This window comes from Bombyx mandarina, chromosome 18 (assembly GCF_030267445.1).
Source record: "Bombyx mandarina strain Sakado chromosome 18, ASM3026744v2".
Lineage (NCBI taxonomy): Eukaryota > Metazoa > Arthropoda > Insecta > Lepidoptera > Bombycidae > Bombyx > Bombyx mandarina.
The window spans coordinates 6,052,296-6,066,848 of NC_143224.1; the positions used below are offsets into that span (position 1 = coordinate 6,052,296).

Consider the following 14,553-nt stretch of genomic DNA (forward strand, 5'->3'; position numbering starts at 1 on the left):
TGTCTATGGGCTCCAGTAACCACTTAACACCAGGTGGGCTGTGAGCTCGTCCACTGATCTATCAATAAAAAAAAAAAAAACATATAAGATAGGTGGCGGCATTTATGTTGTAGATGTCTATGGGCTCCGGTAACCGCTTAACACCAGGTGGGCCGCGAGTTTATCCACCGACATAAGCAATAAAAACAAAATGTCCTATAAATTATCGTCCATTTCATATTCTTTTTTTCATTACCCTTATAGACGAGCATACGACCCACCTGATGGTGAGTGATTTCGGTGTAGACCCGAAACAGTTAGGAGACTAGAACTTGAGTGAGATCCTTACTCCGGTTACCGGCTCGACAGCATCGCCCCGAAACTTTGAATTAAGAAAACCCAAACACGACGCAAGTTCCTAACACTATGACCCTTTTTTTTGTCACTTATTCTTGGATATATAAGTCAATTATAAAAACAAAAAACTCTGAATTTTATTTTTATTCAACAAATGTAATAAAAAAATGATTGCTTAGATATTATCAGGTAATTATTGAAACATCACAGGCTTTGTTCTTTAAAGTGAGAAGACCGAGAACTGAAACAAAACATCATACAATGTTATCATACAAATTAACTTTGATAATGTACGGCACTGATAAATACCTAAAATTGTCTTCTTAATACTATACCATGTCAATTTCAACTAGTTTTGTCTCTTTAAAAAAAATCAAAACCGTTACAATTCTCTTAAACTAAATACACATCGTACGCACATCACTTACGAGCGTACCGAATGGAAATTTCTCAATGAAAAAATCCGCATTTTTTTTTATTGCTTAGAAGCGTGGACGAGCTCACAGCCCACTTGGTGTTAAGTGGTTACTGTAGCCCATAGACATCTACAACGCCACCTTGAGATATAAGTTCTAAGATCTCAGTATAGTTACAACGGCTGCCCCACCCTTCAAACCAAAACGCATTACTGCTTCACGGCAGAAATAGGCAGGGTGGTGGTACTTACCCGCGCGGACTCACAAGAGGTCCTACCCCCAGTAATTTCAGTAAATAATTGTTTAGTTAGTTAGTTTAGTATGCCAACGAATTAAATTGTATTTTATTATCTTTACAAGTCGTTGTTGACTAAGAAGGCTATATTATCTTTAAACAAAACTGATTTATATATTATTTAAGTTTATTTATAGTATTGTTGTGGTTGTTCTAAACCGCACAATAAATCTATGGAACGGTAAACAGCCAGTAAAGTAATTGTATTGTTATAGTCCACATAAATGTAGTCATAAATCTCAGACATTCACGTTTTGCAGAGCGCTTCCAGTAATTGTTTGAGATTGTCCCATCATCTCCATTTTACTTTAGCACCACCCACCACCAGAGCAGAGTTCATACATATGACTTGGAAATACTACGCTCGTGTAGAGTCCGTTTCATCATGTATCATTCGATTCACTACGGTTCTGGACTGAACTCTTCTCTAGGATATATAACACTCGGACAAAAAACACGGATATAAATCATCAATTTATAGCAGTCTACTGTTGGACATATCCAACTGCAAGCTATTGAGCACGATCCTCGGCTTCCTCATCCAGATCTTTGCTGAGTGCTACTATCGTGTATTCTTTTAACCAAGTTTTCAAACAAGTAAAGAGGGACTAAATCATAATCGTTCAACATCAACTAGCATGTATCCTTCTAAGACAAAAAAAAACGATTTCACTTACACTTCCTTTGTTTGCAACGAAACAGTCGAGGAGAAGTTTTGCTCTTTCGCAGCCCTTGTCACTGTCACTGACTGGTTTGTCGTTTTCTGTAAAATAATCAATACGGTTTTAATCATATCTGGGTAAACGAACTAACGAATTTTAAACAGTCATAGCAGCCCACCTTGAGAATTTGAAATTTAAACCTATTTTAGATCGGAATAAGGACTATTGTAACTTTCAAACCAAAACGTGTATATTTGCTCTTCAACACCAATTGGTACACGGTTACACACATAACTAATAACACGTTTTAGAATCGACAAGAACCCAACTTAACCCAAGTATGGAAGGGATTCAAAATATAAATAGCAATTAATTGTGAATTATTTGATCGCACTAAAAAAATCTGCACGTGATAAATAGTTAATTTAGAGCAAACTCACACATAGCGAATATAGAAAATGTTTTATTATTATCCGACATAAAATCAGCCGGCCAAATTATCAAATGTCTATGTATGTTTTACTGGCGGTAGGACCTCTTGTGAGTCCGCGCGGGTGGGTACCACCACCCTGCCTATTTCTGCCGTGAAGCAGTAATGCGTTTCGGTTTGAAGGGTGAGGCAGCCGTTGTAACTATACGTGAGACCTTAGAACTTATATCTCAAGGTGGGTGGCGCATTTACATTGTAAACATGTACAAACCATGGTCACCGGTAAAGTATAATGGGCAAACGGAAATTTGTCTCATTACATCACAATTACAATCACATCATCAAAATTTCACAGATAAACAGTCAGTTTTCGATTTTTAAATATATGGAAAAAACTACAGCCTAGACCACGTTTAACGCATAGATACAGCCTACAGAGTTTCTCGCCGGATCTTCTCAGTGAGTCACGTTTGCGATCCGGTGGTAGATTCTTAGATTCTACGAAGCACCGCTCTTGTTAGGACCAGTGTTAGCAACACTCCCGGTTTGAGCCCCGTGAGCTCACCTACTAGCTCGGTGAATCTAGAATAACCCCTCGAGGTTACTAGAATAGGTAGGAAAAATAAATAATTGTTTAAAAATACTAACAAAATACGCATTTATAGAAAATCCAACTAAAAATAGAAAATAAATTTTAAAAAATTTGAATTAAAAAAAGTGTAAGAACAAATGATTTTATTTTCTATGTTTTAGTTGGATTTTCTATAAAAGCGTATTATGTTAGTTTTTTTAAACTATTATTTGTTTTTAATTTTTTTTATATTGAATTGTCATCGGTCCTTAATAAGTATACCAAATTTCGAGTTAATCCGACGTTTTAAAGGGGGTAAAAATCATGTTCAAAGATTCCGTTACATACTAACATACATACGTCTGAAGCTAATAAAAGCGTATTAAAAAGAAATAGACCACAAACCTGGAGCGCACGTCTCCGTTAGTTTCTCGAAGGCTTTCAAGTCCTCCTCGCTGGTAAGATATTTCTTGCTCTTCTCAATAGTAGCGGCTACATCGAAAAGACCACTTGCGTTGATCTGTAAAATAAACCGTAGTCAATGTCTTACGAACAATTAAGCTAATTATATGAAAAACTACAATTATTTAATATTTGTTTCCAAATTTATACATCGACGCTTGGAACGCAAACATGACTAAGGGACAATGCGTGAACTTTACAGTAGACTAATCTAAAGTTGAAATACCTGAAAACAAATTTTATTTTAACGAATCTAGCTGCAGTAGAATCTAGCTAGTTGCTGTAGGATTGAAATGATTTTAATAGACCTAGAAATATATTTTTTTTGCACATAGAATAAGGTTATTGCCTATCATTTATGTACAAAGCTGTAATTGTCGCTTAGTCACGTTTGCCTTTCAAGCGTCGACATGCTTAAATAGGAAGATCGAGCGAACGAATATTTAAAGAGGAAGATAAAATTTATGTGTAACAAGATGTACTTGATGATGCTATCTTGAAGGTTTCTCCTACATCTGTTTGTATTGTTTGTAACAAAGACAGGAAATACTTAATCACCAAATTTAATATATTCTAGGAATTACTACATTTTTAATGATCGGATATTGAACAGCATAAAATTTATTGCTAAACTTTTTTAACTTGATTAATTCTAAAATCTGAAGAATACACTATTACGAAACTATTATAATATGCTTACGATTCCAGCTTTCTTCATGAAACATCCTACAAAGCAAGAGTTCAAACCGCTCGGGTCACCAAGTTTCTTAGCCGCGTCAATGTCGCCCTGATTCACGCTGAACTCTTTGGAGCATTCCGCTATTAGAGGCAATGATGATTTCGTTATCTCGGCCTTTTGTTCTTCTGTTAGCGCCTGTAGGAAACAAAAACAGTAATTATAATTATTTTTTAATTCGTCGTGGCCTAAAGGATAAGACGTCCGGTGCATTCGTGTTGAGCGATGCACCGGAGTTCGAATCCCAGGCGGATACAATTTTTTCTAATGAAATACATACTTGATGTTCACGATTGACTTCCACAGTGAGGGAATAACATCGTGTAATAAAAATCAAACCCGCAAAATTATAATTTGCGTAATTACTGGTGGTAGAACCTCTTGTGTGTCCGCGCGGGTAGGTACCACCACCCTGCCTATTTCTGCCGTGAAGCAGTAATACGTTTCGGTTTGAAGAATGAGACAGCCGTTGTAACTGTACTGAGACGTTAGAACTCATATCTCAATGTGGGTGGCGGAATTTACGTTGTGGACGTCTATGGGCTCCGGTAACCACTTAACACCAGGTGAGCTGTGAGCTCGTCCACCCATCTATGCAATAGAAAAAAATATATACACCAGGTGGGCTGTGAGCTCGTCCATCCATCAAAGCAATAAAATAAAAAAAACTTCCAATGAAAAGCATTTTTTCATTTATTACCACGACATTCTGGCTTGAAAAGCCCTTACTTGTGATGAATTTTAAATTAACACAAAAGCTACAATGGAATTTGATAATAGTTTAAGTTAATAATAGAAATCGATTCAATAAAATTAACTAAAGTAAACAAAAAAAAAACGGAAAGTTTTAGGTACTTTTACGAGTATATATGAACTTTTGGTGCCATATTATAGCTTTTTATTGTTCGTTTTACATATTTATATCCCGTTTTGTTTCGATGCAGATAGATATGCAGTAATGATCTTTTTGATGACCCCAAGCCAATCTGTTGCTACATGTGACGAAGTGCTAGTAACCGCGAAATAAGTGAACAGGCCGTTAAAAATCTACATAAAATTTTAAATTTATGTAACTGTTGTTAAATAAAAATATGCGTTCATAAAAAACAATGAATTATTCATAGCCATGTACTCACATTTACACCAACAGCCAATGCACAGAATGCCAATACAACAAAAGAATTAGCTGACATTTTGACGTGTTGTACCTTCTTGTTCTAAATCGAGACTCAGTTGAGGGGATTACACACTCCCGTTTATATAATAACCGCAGATACGTGTTTCGGAAGATCATTAAGCATCAATTTACACTGTAGTCAATAAAAAACGGAACAAAAAATCACGTCTCACTTACATACCATGTACTTGATTATTATTTAATTTTTAAGTTTTTGAGGTCGGGATAAAATTTATATTTATCTTATCTGCCTAAATCATTAAACAGCTTGAAGCTGATTTAAAGAATCATTAATTATTATTGAAATAGTTTGGAAAGTAAAATTGAAGTTCGCAGCATTCACTTTCAAGTAAATGAATAACAATTAAAATACAACGCAACAAAATACTATGCAATTACAACACCAATAAAAATGTGGTAGTTGCATCTAGCATGTAATAATATAGCACAGCGCACCTGGTGTTAAGTGGTTACTGGAGCCCATAGACATCTACAACGTAAATGCGCCACTCACCTTGAGATATAAGTTCTAAAGTTTCAAGTATAGTCACAACGGCTGCCCTACCCTTCAAACCGAAACGCATTACTTCTTCACGGCAGTAACAGCCAGAGTGGTGGTACGTATCCGTGCGGACTCACAAGAGGTCCTACCACCAGTAAATATGCACCAAGAAAACAATCACACGACATTTACAATGTTGTATAGAACGACAGTATAAAGTTGGCAACAGTTGGCTGACGGGAAATATACCAATAATAGAAATATAGGTACCACCTGAATTTGGCAGCCAATCTTAAAACACCAGATCCTTCACTTTAATTACTCAGTATCAAAAATATGCACGGTACATCAATAGGACAAGTCGCCGTCGACAAAACAATTTTACTGGTGGTAGGACCTCTTGTGAGTCCGCGCGGGTGGGTACCACCGCCCTGCCTATTTCTGCCATGAAGCAGTAATGCGTTTCGGTTTGAAGGGTGGGGCGGCCGTTGTAACTATATTTGAGACCTTAGAACTTATATCTTAAGGTGGGTGGCGCATTTACGTTGTGGATGTCTATGGGCTCCAGTAACCACTTAACACCAGGTGGGCTGTGAGCTCGTCCACCCATCTAAGCAATAAAATAAAAATAAAAAACAAGGTCTTAATCTATTGTTCTAGAAACGAAAATGACATTTTTTAGCTTCTATTTTTGAAATAAATTGTTGTTACAAGGAAAAACCGCGAATAGAACATGACTAATCAAACGTGCAAAGTTCGTGTAAAAAAGTTCTAAGCGATTAGCTTAATAATACTTGGACGTCGTATTGACGTATTTTTCAACCTCCAACATTCGACTAAGTACTACAATTTATATATTTTTTTTGTTTCTGTTTCTTTTTTGTTTTCTAGTATGAAACAAAACTTTACGATTGAAGTTTTTTTTTTGCTTATTTGGGTGAACGAGCTCACGACTCACCTGATGTTAAGTGGTTATCGGAGCCCATAGACATCTAAAACGTAAATGCCGCCACCCACCTTGAGATATGAGTTCTAAGGTCTCCGTTTTTACAGTACAACGGCTGCCCCACCCTTCAAACGGAAACGCATTACTGCTTCACAGCCAAAATTGGCAGGGTGATGGTACCTACCCGTGCGGACTCACAAGACGTCCAGCCAACAGTAAAGTGACTTTTTATCAGTGTTGTTTTCATTGTGTTTTTAACTGACCTACTGAATTTGTTAAAAACATTCGATACACATCCTAGCATATACACAACATTTTAAAGATTAAACTATGTTTAAAAACAACTACGCCATGAAAATATAAATACATTAAAAACAAATTCTCAAACAAATTTATTGTAGTTAAACTTCTGTACACACTTCTCGGTTGATAAAACATATTAGAAAAATCGACACTGCACACGGCAACATCGCCTCCGAAAACATTAACAACATACTGCCGCTGGCCTTTTTGGACCGTTTTTGCTGAACCTATTTCTGTAACCACCATATTTTTCTCTATCATTCAATACAATTCACAGAAAAACGTTAATAATCGATTTGATTTCGAGACGAGATAAGTCATTAAGTGCATTAATTATCCTTTTCATGCGTGCTGGCATAATATTATTATACAAGATTTGGCTTTACTACTTACTTTAGATGTACGTACATATATATATATATACTTCGCTTTAAGTTTTACGTCCGGCTATCAGTAGCTGTATCACTTAAACTTATTCGTTTTTCTAATGTTTAGATTAATGAACGAGTTCACAGTTGTAACCACTTGATGTAAAGAGGTAACCTGAGCCCATGGACATCACAACGCCAAGGCACCACCCTTGCGACAGAATAAGATCGAAGTCTTGTATTCTATAACGGCGCCGCGGCGTCGTATTTGATATGTTTACTAACAACGATGTCCCGTTTTGTTTTAATAAATATCGAGCTATTTCACTTTTTGGAATGAAGTTCCTTATAGGACAATGCGGAGGGGTACCCTAACCGGGAAAAAACGTCCGTAACGTAAGATTTTTATTAGTAATGCACTCAGTGTACGACTTAACTTTGTAAGAACGTACAAATTAGTAATGCACATAATGTACGACTTAACTTTGTAATAACGTACAAATTAGTAATGCACAAATACGACTTAACTTTGTAATAACGTACAAAAAATAACATATTTTGTATCATTCATTGACCACGATCTCAGAGCGTTCGTTTGCGCAATACACTAACTCTTATGCAAACAATCGTGAATGAAGTGTACCACAATAAGTTCGCACGTTACCGAATGACCGTGGGTTGTTGTGAAGCCTCCAGTTTTATTTTCTTTATACCATGAATAGAATTTCAAATTAATATTTTTATAATAAGGAACTTCGTTCCTATCCGGTGTCCCACGACACCACGCATCTTTTTTTTTTCTTAAGCGGGTGGACGATCTCATAGCCCACCTGATGCTAAGTATTTAGTTACCAGAGCCCAAATACATTTACAACGTAAATGCCGCCACCCACCACCGACGTGAGTTCTCAGGTTCTCAAGGTCTCAGTTTGTACAGTACTTCTTTATAACAATATATCAAGTATAGCCTATCAATATTAAAGTCGATGTCGATGATTGTTCCCTGTAGACTTTGAAACGGCAGGACCAATTTCGGAGTAACTTTAGGACTTTGACTTTACGGGTGATTTAATTAAGTTTGATATTAATCGGATCAAAGTCAAATCAAAGATAGACCAACAAAACCGGGCCGGGTTTGACTAGTAACTAGTTATTAAAAATCAAGTAACTTTGCTTTATAATAATAGTACATGTGTCCGTATGCAGATGTTATTTATATTCAATATTAAATTCAAATTTTACTAATACCAAAAAGTGTAACATCAAATTTATGGCACATTGATGTTGTCATGTCTGGATCTAACTGGGTTACTAGGTACATCCACGAAGAACTAGCATTAGTAAAAACATTCCTGCTATATTGTTTTTTTTTTTTTAATTCCATGCAATTAATATGTGAATCTGTTTATTTCAACACCTTCGTTGTTTCAAACAATGGTGAATCGGCTAATCGATTAAGCCATATCATTGATTCAAAATACCGAGCATTGTCACACAGGATATTGACAATGTCTACGCGTTTTCGTTTAGTATAAAACGGCGGAGTGTCCAAAATTAAACATCAGTTCCCAACAAGACAGTTGAGGTACAAGCAAAATGACTTCGTTTATCGTTTTTTTTGTTCTGTCCGTTTTGACCTTGAAGTACTCAGACGTAAGTATTATATGTAATTATGTGTAATTGTATTTAGTAAATGTAGAAGGAAAAGAAAAACAGTGTGCTTAGTGCCAGTTTTTTTACTTTTCGATCGCGTAAAAGTTAACTCAGATTTGTATGGAGTTGGACAGCGTTCCTACGTTTGCCGCTAGGAGCGTTGTTCGACCTGCATATAAATTTGAGTTAACTTTTACGCGATCGAGAAATTAAAAAACTTGCACTAAGCACACAATAGAAATCATTACTAAGATAATGGTACCTTGGACATGAGATCGAAATTATTTAACAAAACAGTTTTGTGTAGAATACATAAATGATGCTATGCTCCATGTATTTAAAAATATATAAATTTAAATTTCTTTAATCTAAAAATACAGAGTTGAAAAAATTCTAATGTTAACAACACTGATTGGTATTATCGCTAAAGTGTATCAACCAAACAACCATTGTTTGGACGAATATCATCACGGTAAACGTCACTGAGTTTTTAAATTGAAGACGATGAAAATGTGTGTTTTCTTCTGTTTTCTGAATCTTAAGCATTATTAAAATTACTCTTTACGGTTTAATCACGTGTCATTATTTTCTTTTCGTATTAATCGTTACTGTGATTGATCGATTTTGTGGTAACGGGTGTTCAATGAAATTAAGTTACAAACATGAGATGAAGCTGTACAGCACCTTTGTTTCGAATAATTCATAATTCATTACCAAAAAAGCCCATTACTAAAAAATAAAGCGATAAGTTGAGCTGTTTTACTTAAACTCCAATCAAGAAGAATAATTTAATCGGTACGAGAAAAGACCGATACGAACCAAATTAACAACATTTTTTTAGGTCTGTAACATTTACTATTTCCTAATACAGAATGCAGTTGCAATCTGTATTAGCAAACCTATCAAATCATCAAATAAAAACAACATTCACATTACAGGCACTGACAGACGAACAAAAAGATAAGATACAATCGAAATTTATAGAAATTGGAGCAGAATGTATTGTGGAACATCCTATCTCTATAGACGATATAAATTCTTTCAAAAACAAGAAATTCCCAAGTGGTGTAAATGCGGGCTGTTTTGTTGCTTGCATATTCAATAAGATTGGCCTCGTAAGTATAAGTCAACCAAAAATCAGATTAAGCTAATAATCTGATTTTGAAATAAAAAATCCGCATTTTGCGCTTTTTAAAAAAAAGACACAAAATATCATATGTCAAATTCCCACAGTCAATAATATAGTATACAGCCCTGAGAACAGAAACAATATCGATTTAGTGAGTTTCAAACAATATTCGTGCCAACTTTTAATTATTTTTTCATAAAACGTAATTTTTTTCCCCTACGTATTTGTTGGTATCCTAAGAGGCTATTCCATCTATGGCCGGACGGGTAGATGAGGTCACGGGTTCAACCTGAGGGAATTTATTAACACTGGCCCAAGCAAGAGCAGTGCCTTGCAGAATCTGCCACCGGATCGGAATCGCGACCCAACTCACAATCAATGGCGTAGGCAGCTAGCTGATGCTACCTGATTTTCAATTGTGTGACATTGCATGCAGTAAAAACATATTTTGATACACCTACCACGATTTCCTTATAATACCGTACCAGGAATCACCAACATTGCCGCCTGACTTCATATTCGTATTCAATAGAACAAAAGGTTCCTAAGTGTACCTAATATTATTATTTGAACTGTTTTTCTTCAAGGCCAACTTTTTATCATTACGATTGATGATGCGTATTATATATATGTGCGTTTTGTATTGTCTCTAAACGTCGCAAGCAATCCAATTAATCATCTTTTTTAACAGTTCGATGACAAAGGAAATCTGTCACACAGCTCTGCCTTAGAAAAAGCCAAGGGAATATTCAATGCGGATGAGGAAGTAAAGAATCTCGAAGAATTCCTTCATAGATGTGCTAAAGGTACGGGTATTAAAACCTTTGGGAATTATGAGGTTCGAAAATTACATTACAATGGTTGGCAGTCGAGTTCACCACCAGTCTAGTGCTAAAAGGTTATTAAAGAGGATTAATAATACTTTATTGTGAATTCCAACGTACAGTTTCACATAATTGAAGTATCAGTAGCGTAGGAATTCCAACGTAAAGATGTCTTCGAATCGTAAGTGTACAAATACAGTGTAGTGGAAGAAGTTGGAATATTTTTGATGTTTCTCTCTTCATATCTTTTTCAGTCAACGAAGAAGCCGTCGGCGACGATGTAAAGGGCTGTGAACGCGCAAAACTCGCTTACAATTGTCTCATTGAAAACTCTTTAGAGGTATGGGTTATATATTTTTCTCTCGACAAACAATATTAAATGTGAGTTCATTTTTATTTAATACTAGCTGACCCGGCAGACTTCGTAGTGCCTCAATCGATAAATAAAAGACCTAAACTTTTGTATTAAATAAACTTAAAACAAACAAAAGGAATCCGTCCAACGGGGGACACATCAAAGGAAAAACAAAATTGTTATTTTTATTTAATTCCGAGCAGTTTCATATTGATCTACATTTTAAACCTTCTCTGGACTTCCACAAATAATTCAAGACCAAAATGAGCCAAATCGGTCCAGCGGTTCTCGAATTTTAGCGAGACTAACGAACAGCAATTCATTTATGTATATATATATAGATTTTTGTTAATTTTCTACTTAAGTAATGCTGTAAAAGTAAAAGTTTTACAGTTCGCAGTTCAAAAATTTGCTACATGCAAACTGTATCTCGTTGAATAGTCAAAAACGGTCCGAATCGAAAACTTCCTCTTGAGTTCGGTTAGATGGACTCCAGGACAAGTGATTTACTTTACTCATAGGATTTATGGATGTTTATTACAAGTAACCGCAATTGATTTTTATTATTTATTTGTTTCAGTTTGGTTTCAATATCGATTTTTGAAGATGATCGAAAAGGTAATGTTGTGTACTAAGCACATAAATTAGGAAACAAGAAAAAGGGTTTTTCACTCAACTAATTAATTAATTAAAGCATTCAAAAAAAAAAATTGTTTTATTATATAAATCATAAAGTTTTTTTTTTGTATTGCCCTTGTAGGCAGACGAGCATCCGGATAATGGTGAGTGGTTACCGTCGCCCATGGACTTCAGCAATGCCAGGGGCAGAGCCAGGCCGCTGCCTACCGCTGTATCTAATATATGTTTTTTATTTATTTATTGCTTAGATAGGTGGACAAGCTCACAGCGCACCTGGTATTAAGTGGTTACTGGCGCCCATAGACATCTAGGACGTAAATGCGCCACCCAACTTCAGATAAGTACTAAGGCCTCAGTATAGTTACAACTGCTGCCCCACCCTACAAACCGAAACGAATTACTGCTTCACGGCAGAAGTAGGTAGGGTGGTGGTACCTACCCGTGCGGACTCACAAGAGGTCCTACCACCAGTATATGTATGTATATATTCTCTTTCCTATCTGGTGACTGTGCGTCGTTGTCGAAAAAAAGAAACATATAACATTATATAATTGGTAGTAACCAATCGTATATTATACGTTCCTAGATGAATGTTGGTGGTACCTCTATCGTGTCGTCTTTTTTACGTGTACCGGTCTTGTAAGCCCGTACTGCTAAGTACCATCACCCTGCCTATTTCTGCAGTTAAGCAGTAATGCATTTCGGCTCAAAGCGTGGAGTAGCCGTTGTATTAAATGTATAAAATTTAGACTTAAGACTCATGTTTCAAAATCAATGGCAGCATTTACGTTGTTGATGTCTATGGGCCCTGGTAACTAAGTAGTTAACAACAGATAGGCATATATAGGATACAAAAAAACATTTATCCCATTATCAAGACTTGCTGATTTACACATATACTTTAAAGTTATATATTTCTTTCGTATAAAATTTATATAATAAAAGTCACATTGATCAACATTTTAAATTAAATTCATAGTCCATTATGTGGTGTGTATGTATGTGCCGGTATACTAGTATCGAGTTTTCAACTATTTTAATTCTATTTTTGAAGGTAAGTACCAATTGCGAAGTAGACGGTTAAAATGTCTTCCATTACGGCTGCTCTATAATTCGAATAGAATGTCTGCTTATAGAAGAAAAAGGCAGAATATAATAACACTACTAATGCTGATTTACTGGTGATAGGACCTCTTGTGAGTCCGCGCGGGAGGGTACCACCACCCTGCTTATTTCTGCCGTGAAGCAGTAATGCGTTTCGGTTTAAAGGGTGGGGCAGCCGTTGTAACTATACGTGAGACCTTAGAACTAATATCTCAAGGTGGGTGGTGCATTTACGTTGATGATATCTATGGGCTCAAGTAACCACTTAACACCACGTGGGCTGTGAGCTCGTCCACCCACCTAAGCAATAAAAAAAAGGTAATTTTGAAAGCCAGCACAAACATCGCCATTCGCCATACTTCTGCCGCGAACTAACCAATGCAGTCTGATTTCAAGTATGGCTCACTCGACACCCACAATACCATTGAAACTTCGACCGACAGACTACTAAAATATGGTTACGCATCTTCGATCTCATGTTCCAAGGCAGACAGTCGTATTCACCTTGTGAAATAATATTTAGATGCATCTAAAGGACAAGAATGTTATTAACGTTTCCTTATAAGATAACAAAGTTTGAAATTATAAGTAAGACGCCCAGACGCTCGGAAGTATCTCGAATATAAACTAGTGTCATTAAATCAGAGCTCAAGGTAACCGATTTACTTTTTTTACTTACCTATTGCTTTGATATGAAACAAAACAAAATTTCGGCATATTTACCGCGAAGCGACTTGTAACAAACACTCAAGATCAAGGCATTCGTTAAATTACCTTACCGTTAATTGCCTACTACAAGTAAGCAATGCAATGTATGTAGAAATAATTGAGAATAAACAAGAATACAAGTCATTAAAATACAACAACGTGATTCGATGAAACAACACGAGAGCAATAAAATTTCCATTAAAATGCTTCTATTTCATTCCTTACTAACTAAGTGGATTCATGCTTATTCTTCAAGTAATCGTTCTCGTAAGATTAAGAGCTAAGCTGCTATATCAAAAACTGAAAAACTGCCACCAAATACATACGAATACATATCTACAAAGAGTCGTACAGCATATATACTTTTTGTATAAAAAATATAATTAGCAAATGCGATTGAGCTTACGTTTAAGCCTTAATTCGACACCGAAACAAAAAGAATAGTGGTGCGGGTTCACAATGTTAAACACATCCAATCATCATCATCATCATAATCGGTTGCTCTTGGCAGAGCAGTCGTGGTCATGTGGAATTCTTACTTATTAAAGCCTTGACAGATGTTTTCCATAGTTTGCGAACCGAGGCCCGGCGCACACACTCGTTAAGTGGGGTTTCAGTAAAGTCTTTTACCTGATCAATCCAATAGTAATGTTCAAAAAAACAAGGCTGAATCAGGTAAAGCCAAATACGAAATTAGGTTTTTTTTTGCAATGACCTCACGGGCTACATGATTTAAAGTGGGTAACGGAGACCATGATCATCACAATTTAAATTCCGCCACCCGCGACTGGTCACAACTGTACCTATTTCTTTTTTAGACAGACGAGCACACGGTCCACCTGATGGTGAGTGGTTACCGTCGCCCATGGACTTCAGCAATGCCAGGGGCAGAGCCAAGCCCCTGCCTACCGCTTAATACTCTCCACAAGCCTCGTTA

At 36.2% G+C, this 14,553-nt stretch overlaps 2 protein-coding genes across 2 annotated transcripts; one reads left to right on the plus strand and one right to left on the minus strand.

Annotated features, from left to right (window-relative positions):
* Window positions 1–465: 465 nt before the first annotated feature.
* Obp6 (odorant-binding protein 6) lies at window positions 466–5,190 on the minus strand. The gene is made up of 5 exons (XM_028178846.2): window positions 5,045–5,190; window positions 3,873–4,046; window positions 3,116–3,230; window positions 1,725–1,810; window positions 466–577 (listed from the first exon to the last, which is right to left on the minus strand). The coding sequence occupies exons 1-5, from the start codon at window positions 5,099–5,101 to the stop codon at window positions 557–559; spliced, it is 453 nt and encodes a 150-aa protein (XP_028034647.1). The 5' UTR covers window positions 5,102–5,190; the 3' UTR covers window positions 466–556.
* Window positions 5,191–8,713: 3,523 nt separating this feature from the next.
* Obp99a (Odorant-binding protein 99a) lies at window positions 8,714–11,871 on the plus strand. The gene is made up of 5 exons (XM_089734608.1): window positions 8,714–8,857; window positions 9,796–9,972; window positions 10,678–10,792; window positions 11,065–11,150; window positions 11,746–11,871. Exons 1-5 carry the CDS (start codon window positions 8,801–8,803, stop codon window positions 11,767–11,769), a joined length of 459 nt encoding a protein of 152 aa, XP_089590734.1. The 5' UTR covers window positions 8,714–8,800; the 3' UTR covers window positions 11,770–11,871.
* The last annotated feature ends 2,682 nt before the right edge of the window (window positions 11,872–14,553 follow it).

What these genes read in the sequence shown, in the direction of transcription:
- Obp99a (XM_089734608.1), top strand. Translation starts at nt 8,801, where the DNA reads ATGACTTCGTTTATCGTTTTTTTTGTTCTGTCCGTTTTGACCTTGAAG. An exon ending in TGACCTTGAAGTACTCAGAC is followed by an intron (nt 8,858 to 9,795) that starts GTAAGTATTATA and finishes TTCACATTACAG; the next exon opens with GCACTGACAGACGAACAAAA. An exon ending in TATTCAATAAGATTGGCCTC is followed by an intron (nt 9,973 to 10,677) that starts GTAAGTATAAGT and finishes CTTTTTTAACAG; the next exon opens with TTCGATGACAAAGGAAATCT.
- Obp6 (XM_028178846.2), bottom strand. Translation starts at nt 5,101, where the DNA reads ATGTCAGCTAATTCTTTTGTTGTATTGGCATTCTGTGCATTGGCTGTT. An exon ending in CATTGGCTGTTGGTGTAAAT is followed by an intron (nt 4,047 to 5,044) that starts GTGAGTACATGG and finishes TGTTTCCTACAG; the next exon opens with GCGCTAACAGAAGAACAAAA. An exon ending in TCATGAAGAAAGCTGGAATC is followed by an intron (nt 3,231 to 3,872) that starts GTAAGCATATTA and finishes TTTATTTTACAG; the next exon opens with ATCAACGCAAGTGGTCTTTT.